The 7,830-nt window shown below is 39.0% G+C and overlaps 1 protein-coding gene across 1 annotated transcript in view; it reads left to right on the top strand.

The window, feature by feature from the left end:
- The first annotated feature begins 2,352 nt into the window (after window positions 1-2,352).
- The window catches only part of LOC119420873 (olfactory receptor 146-like), a 7,996-nt gene continuing 2,518 nt past the window's right edge, over window positions 2,353-7,830 (top strand). The window contains exon 1 of the mRNA XM_037688295.1: window positions 2,353-3,281. Within this exon, the coding sequence (XP_037544223.1) occupies window positions 2,353-3,281 (929 nt within the window). The remainder of the gene's footprint in view (window positions 3,282-7,830) is intronic.

The raw sequence follows: 7,830 nt of genomic DNA, 5'->3' as shown, positions 1-7,830 counted from the left end.
ACGAAACGTTTCTACATTTTTTTTTGCTTTGTTTTGTTTTTTGTTTTTTTGAATTCCAGAGGACCAGATTGAACTTTCTTGGACTGCCGGTGCCAGTTTTCTTATTTACTGTCTGAGAGTTTTAAAAACACGACAGCCTGTTCTAACAACTTGTTTTTGACTGTCTCCGACTTTTGACCGACATCACTCCTTCTCATTTCAGACAGAAGATCAAGATGCATAATTACTTTGTAAAATAGACATTTAACTTGATTTCTAATTTGAATGAGGATTAAAAAAATCATTAATACTGTTTCACAGTTGATTTAGAATGAGTGGTTCACTTCAACATTTAAAAATGGTATGAACTAAACACACTTTTGTTTATCAAGATATTGTAAAATAGTAATGATAATATAAAAAAGAGAGTGTTCTTTCAATTGATTAGTTCAGGATACAATTAGAAACTCTCTGGATGAGCTAATTTGTATTTCTGGATTCAAATCAATGAAATAACAGTTCCTGTCCCATGAAGGTCTTCAGAGGCAGGTTTTGGTCAGAGGCCTAGTCCACTACATCGTGAACAAATCCATTCCGCTTGATTAATAAGAGAATACTCAAACACTAAAAATCCACTTCAGGTTTTCCTGGTTACCTCCTCCAACCTGCAGTGTTTCTGGTCTATGTCTCCTGCCTCGGCAGAGAATGCGCACAGGTGGATGGAGACACCTCTGTGTTGATCGCTCGCCAGTTTATTGAGCTTAGTACGGGCAGTTGTTGACCAGGGTGTTGATCATAAACATATATACATGTTAGGAGGATGTTTGCGAAAAGTGGAGCGTCTGTAGCATCTTAGCTTAGCAGTAACTGTGACGCTGTAAGACGCTGCAGGTGTAAGAGAAGCTGTGTTAAGGTGCATTAAAGTTGAAATGTCTTTAAATCCCCACACCTTACTGTCCCCAAGCCTCGTGAGAAACATCCTTTAGAAGTTGAACACAAGTAAAAAAGTCCAGTGGCAATGTTTCTTTAATCTCTCTAAACACATACAGTGCAGAGCTGAAGTGTATTAAAGTTGAAATGACTTTAAAACAGCTGAATTTACACAAACTTGGTGAGAAACATGCTTTAAGTGGAATTAAAGTAAGAAAATCTAGATGAAATGTGGTTTTTTTGTAAACTAGTGTACAATTTTTTCACACTGGTGCACGTGCAAGCGCACACACACACACGCACGCACACACACACGCACGCACACACACACACACACACACACACACACAAACACACACACTAGTGTCCCCCCACATTACAGATGCTTCTGACACCCATGGGCTTCTGGGTAACTAAGTTCTTTAGACTGGCAAAACAGACTAGGCTTAATGAAAGAAAAGTACAAAAGCACAGCGTTTTTTTGTTTGAAAATATTATGTGCAGTACTGTATTTCCACAAACCACAATAGAGCAAGTCCGCGAAAGTCGAAATGCAAAGTAGTGAGGGACTACTGTGTAGTTATTCTGCTCAAACATTAAAAGTAACGCTACGCACAATTTTTCAAGTGATTTTGCAAGATATGTTAGCTTTTGGAGAATGTATTGTGAATGACTCACAGGAACTACCACACCAAATTTTAGCTTAATAACTGTAAAATTCAGTGATGCATAGCCATTTTTGTGTTTGCTAAGATGTTGTGGCAGCCATCTTCAATTAGGTTGGCTCCAAAAGTTAATTATTTGTAGAAGTACAGCTAACAATTACTTCCTGACCATTTATTGAAACTTATTAAGTGGTTCATGGGATATTGTAGTAACAGACAAACAGCTTTGACCAACATGATAAAGTCTTAAGCAAAGAGGTCAAAATGTGTTGAGCTCAAAGCATGTTAGAGACAATATTTATCAAATTTTATATTGATACTCTATCTGAATCTGAGATACAACAATGTTTGCTTGATCTATGCTCAAATGACTGTGGGACACATCTTGAATTGTCTTAAGTCAAAATGTTTTTCAGTTGTAGAGTTACATTTAAATAAAAAAGTCTGAAAGTTTTATTAAATTGCATTGAAGAAATCAATGAATATTTTGTTTGAATATGCACGCATGCACACACACACACACCCAACCCCTTTACTCACACCAATGCATTCACTACAACACAGAAGTATTTTTGCTCCACCTTCAACTTGGGGGGCAGAGGATAAAAAAAAATATATATATATATATATATAAAAAACACTTAAAGCTTGCCATACTACTTTGAACTGAAGACAAATGACAAAGTAAAAGTTGACAAACGAAGACATACCAGCGTTACCATTTTCAGCTTTATTGACTGTCTTCACTGTGCTTGGAGTTTTAATAACAAATTTAACAATGGAATTGTTCAACTCTGCTCTTGAAAGAAATATCACCTTTGTTCGTCCTGCTTATTTTATAGTAAGTGGTTTCATTGGCTTACCATATATGAAGTATTACTATGTTTTTCTGTCTTTTATCTACATTTTTTCAGTGCTTGGAAACACAGCTGTTATGGCTGTAATATGTCTGGATCATAATCTAAGAACTCCTAAGTATGTTGCTGTTTTCAACCTGGCCCTGGTCGACCTGTTAGGTAACACTGCTCTAGTACCAAAAGTGCTTGATATATTTTTATTCAAAAATGATATTGTTTCATACAATGATTGCATAACATTTCTTTTTTTTTGGTATACCTTTCTTAGTATGCAGACTCTCAGTCTTGTTGTTCTATCTTATGATCGAATGGTGGCCATCATGTTTCCCTTGCACTATCAAATAAAGGTTACCAACAGATCCATGTTATCTTTGATTGCATTTTTCTGGACATTTGCCATACTTGGAAATTTATTTACAGTTGGTTTTCTCACCCGACTTTCCTTCTGTAAGTCTGTGATTATTAACAGCTATTTCTGTGACCATGGCCAAATTTTTAAACTTGCGTGTAATGATTATTTTCCCAGTTTAATCATTTCTTATTTGATGTCATTTATTTATTTTTGGCTTCCTTTCACAGTCATACTGTCTAGTTATCTTTGTATTGGTTATGCTTTATCTAAAGTAGCTTCAGTTCACGAAAGAGCCCAAGCCTTTAAAACGTGCACAGCTCATCTGTCATTAGTGGTGATTTATTTCATTCCATTAGTAATCACATTTAATTTGCAAGGAAAAATACACCCAAATGCCAGGATCATAAATTTGTCTCTGGCCTCTGTTCTTCCACCCATGTTGAATCCTATCATTTATGTTCTACAGACTCAAGAAATAAAAATTGTAATGAAGAAAATGTTACAAAGGAGAAGGCAGTCAAGAAATATAGTAAAATAAGATACATTCAAATCAAAGAGCATGTTTTTGTTTTTCTAAAAATATATCTGCTGAATGTTTTTCGTTATCTTATACTGTCTTTCGATGAGGTCATTAGACTAAACAGCTACAACCTAAATAATCTGTTTTTATACATAGTGTTTGTGAATATTTCAGAGGTGAACTTTTATTGTATGACTGAAATTTTTTTTACTTTTGCTGTGTATAAGCCAATATATTATACTGTAGAATTATCTCTGCTTAATGTATAAAGTCCCTTTTTTTTGCATATGATAACGGTAAATATAGCATTTGTGCAGTAAAATAAAAGTCCTGTAATGGCACTGCATTCTTCACATATCTTAAAAAAGATGTCCTCAATAAACATGTACAAATTAGTTAAGCCACTTTAGGTCCTAGAATCTTTTGGTTTTCTGCCTTTCATGGTTGCAAACAGTGTTATATCAGATGTTTCAAGTTTTAGGTTTATTGTGAAATATTTAATGGGTTTAATAACCATATGTTTATTCAAATAGACAACACACTGTTCAGTTTTTAATGAAACTACCATTTCTCATACATATATGTGTGTATATACTGTATATATTAGTGCCGGCAAATATGAAAAATTTTAATCGGTATTAATCTAAAATATTTTTGTAATTAATCTCATTAGTATACACAAAATTAAATTATGACTTAAAGTTGCTTACAGATACAAATACATATATTCTTTATTGTCATTCGCATCACATGTGGTACATGCGGTGGAACGAAATTATGTACACAGAGTCCCAGTTACATCCAACAATAAAATGTAAAAGAAAAACAGTAATAAGATCTAAGATATGAACTAAGACTATGAACTAAGAAAAACATCAGCTAAAAATATGCTAAGCACTAATAGCATAAAATCAAACACAGCACGAACATGAGTCAGTGTGAGCAGATGAGTACACATGAACACAGCAACATGATGTGATATTTCACAGTGATTATCCTGGTTAGAGATTCATGAGTCTAACAGCTTCGGGGTAGAAGTTGTTCCTCAGTCTAGTGGTTCCACACTCAATGCTACTTAACGTCCTTCCTGTGGGGAGTGGGGCAAAAAGTGTGTGTGCTGGGTGAGTGGGGTCTTTCATGATGCAAGTGGCCTTCTTCCTGCATCTAGAGGTGTCGATGTCTGTGATGGTGGGGAGACTGACTCCAACAGACTTCTGTGCAGCCTTCACCACTCTCTGCAAAGCTTTTCTTTCTGCAGCTGTGCAGCCTCCATGCCACACATTGATGCTGGAACACAGGATGCTCTTCACTGCACATCTGTAGAAGGAGGTGAAGACTGAGATTCCCAGACCAACATGTCTCAGCCGCCTGAGGAAGTGGAGTCTCTGTTGAGCTTTCTTGATCAGGCTGGTGGTATTGTTGCCCCCACTGAGGTGGTCATTCATTGATGACATCATCACTATCACATTTGTGTCACTTTGTTTATTGTTTTAGATGGCAATTCCAGAAGGTGACCCAGGAAGAGTCAGAGTTTGGCAACGAGTAGTTATGAAGAGGATTTGAGGAACTAAGAAATGTGGAGTAGGAGCTACAAGGAAATCTTGGGGAAAAAAACAAAATCACACTAGGGCCAGACAAAGTACCAGTTCCAGACAACATTAAATATTGAGGATCCTCATCAGGGGCAGTACGGTGGCACAACTAGTAGAGCTGCTGCCTCTCTATGAGCAGGTCCCTGGTTCAAATCCTGGTCCGGGGGACTTTCTGGGTGGAGTTTGCATTTTCTCTCTGTGCATGTGTGGGTTTTCTCCGGGTACTCCAGTTTCCTCCCACAGACCAAAAACATGCATGTTAGGACAATTGGTAACTCTAAATTGTCCCAAGGTGTTAGTGAGAGAGTGAATGGTTTTTTGTCTCGTTTGTCTCTATGTGATGGACTTGCGACCCGTATAAATCTTATAAGAGGCATGTTTGAAAAGACTAGAGAAAACAGATAATGGTAAAATCTCCTGTAACAGTTGGTAAAAACTTGAAATTTTAAATCATTGTAAAATGTTTTAGAGTGGACAAATCAACTTAATTAAGAATAAAATAAATACTGACTTAAGACTAAATGCCCTTTTAAATCATATGTGGATTTGCTTTAGTGTTAAGCTTTTGTGCAAAATTATGTTATTAAGAGGTCAGAGAGGTAAAACTTTTTAGAAACTTTGGGTGTTTTGTGACAAAACAGATTCAGTCAAATAGAACACAAGTGTACAAGGTAAAGAGTTTAGGATTAAGGCAACAGCCCTACAGGGAACCTGTGCTGACTGTAGGATTTCTAGTTCTGTCTGCCACACTCACTCTCTTTCACAGCAGCAGCAGTTTCCACAATCAACCACCACACACCTGCACCTGATTCTGAGGGACGATGCTGGAGGAGCTTAAAAGCCTCAGCCAGACACTCCTTCGACGCCGGAACATTACCAAGCCACTGTGACTTCCTAGTCCTGGACTCCACTCAGCCTTCTTAGGCCTTCATGTATCGTGGATTCTCATTCATCGGGATTTGTGTCTCTACAAGGAAGCCACTCTTGAAAACTACAACCAGGAAAAGGAACTTCTACTAACCTGATCCTCTCTCCAGCGATCCTCACCTCTCAGCCGGGAACCTCCAGTAGAACCAAGGACTCTTCTCCCCTCACGGACTCAGCCACAACAAGGACTTGTTTTCAGTAAGAGAGAGAATTTACTATAATTTCCTTTAAGAGGTTTCAACTTAACAATTCCATTACTCACCATTGTTCTCTTCTCCCTCAACAGCCCCGCACCTGTAAATAAAGAGATTATTTTTGATAACTCTGTTTCTGTTTTTCTGTCCGGTCTGCCGCTTGGGGTCAAAACGTACTACAAACATGACACTGACTGTGAGTTCAGCAGACACCCATACTCCTATTCTCACCACCTGAGGTCTATATGTCTGGAAGTCCAGGATCCCGTTACAGGTGGGAGTTGGGACTCCGAGGTCTGTCAGCTTCTCTATCAGTTTGCCTGCGTGGATGGTATTGACAGCCAAACTGTAGTCCAGGAAGATCATTCTGGCATGCATTCATTACATCTAGGCTTGATTACTGCAATTCACTCCTGTTTGGTATCAGTCAGACCTCCATTGCACGACTACAACTGGTCCAGAATGCAGCAGCCCAATTTGTAACCAGTACAGGCAAAAGAGCACATTACACCAGTTTTGGCCTCACTGCACTGGCTACCGGTTCACCTTCGAATCCAGTTCAAAATACTCCTGTATGTCTACAAATCGCTGAACGGTTTCGCCCCCCTATCTCTCTGATCTGCTACAACCGTATGTCCCACCACGTACCCTGAGTTCAGTGGACCAATTGCTCCTCACAGTTCCAGGAACTTGTCTTAAGCGCAGAGGTGACAGGGCCATCTCTTTAGCAGGACCAAAACCTTGGAACGAGTTACCTCTGCTTGTCAGGCTGGCCCCCTCCCTCTCGGTTTTCAAATCCCGTTTAAAAATGCACTACAATTCAGTATCTTTCAACACAAGAGGATCTGTGTTTTGAACATGCACGCTCCACACTGGTTTGTCGTCATATTTATTATCTGCATCGTTTTTATGTCTATATTTTTGATTTACTTCATTTTGTGTATTGCTTCGTGTGTTGTCTGTTGTTCTGTCTGTACAGCACTTTGGTTGGCGTTGTAGCTGTTTTAAGTGCTCTATAAATAAAATGGTATGGTATGGTATGGCATATGTTCTGCTGCTTTCCAGGTGTTGCAGATTGTGGTGTAGGGCTACTGCTACAGCATCATCCACTGATCGATTAGGGTGGTAGGCAAACTGGATGTGGTCTACAGTATCTGGGACCATGCAGTTGATATGGTTCAGAACCAGATTTTCTAGGCAATTCATAGCGACAAATGTTTAGTGCCACTGGCTTGTACTTGTTAAGGGTGGATGTGTCTGGACTTCTGGGAACTGGTATGATGATGCTGTATTTGAAAATACAGAGGAATACTGCCTGGAATAATGACAGGTTGAAGATATCAGCAAATACTCCAGATAGGTGTTCCCTACAGGCCTTCAGAACTCTAGAAAATTTCTCCATCAGGTTCCCAGCCTTGTGGGGGCTCAACTTCTTCAGAGCTTTCAGGACTTGTGTGTGTGTGTATCACCTGGAAGGCAGTGTATGTGGGGGGCATAGGGGGCCTTTGAGGGAGTGTCTGTTAAACCTGTCAAACCAGGCATAGAATGTATTAAGGCTGTCTGGAAGGGTGACATCTCAGGGATCTGTTGTTGTGGTTCTGTAGTTTGTGATAGATTGAATTCCCTGCCACATACTGCACGTGTTTTGGTTGAAGTAGTAGCCATCAAGCTTTTCTGACCCTAGCAGGGACAAATATACTGTAACTGTCCCAGCATACAGCATAGCTCCTAGGATCATTCAGGGTCACAAACTCCTCAATCACTATGAAGTGGCGATTCAAGGAGGAGCAAGGAAAATAATCAAGGAGGAACAC

This window comes from Nematolebias whitei, chromosome 14, assembly GCF_014905685.2.
Source record: "Nematolebias whitei isolate Nwh7 chromosome 14, NemWhi1, whole genome shotgun sequence".
Lineage (NCBI taxonomy): Eukaryota > Metazoa > Chordata > Actinopteri > Cyprinodontiformes > Rivulidae > Nematolebias > Nematolebias whitei.
This window is presented reverse-complemented; position numbering and strand designations above follow the sequence as displayed.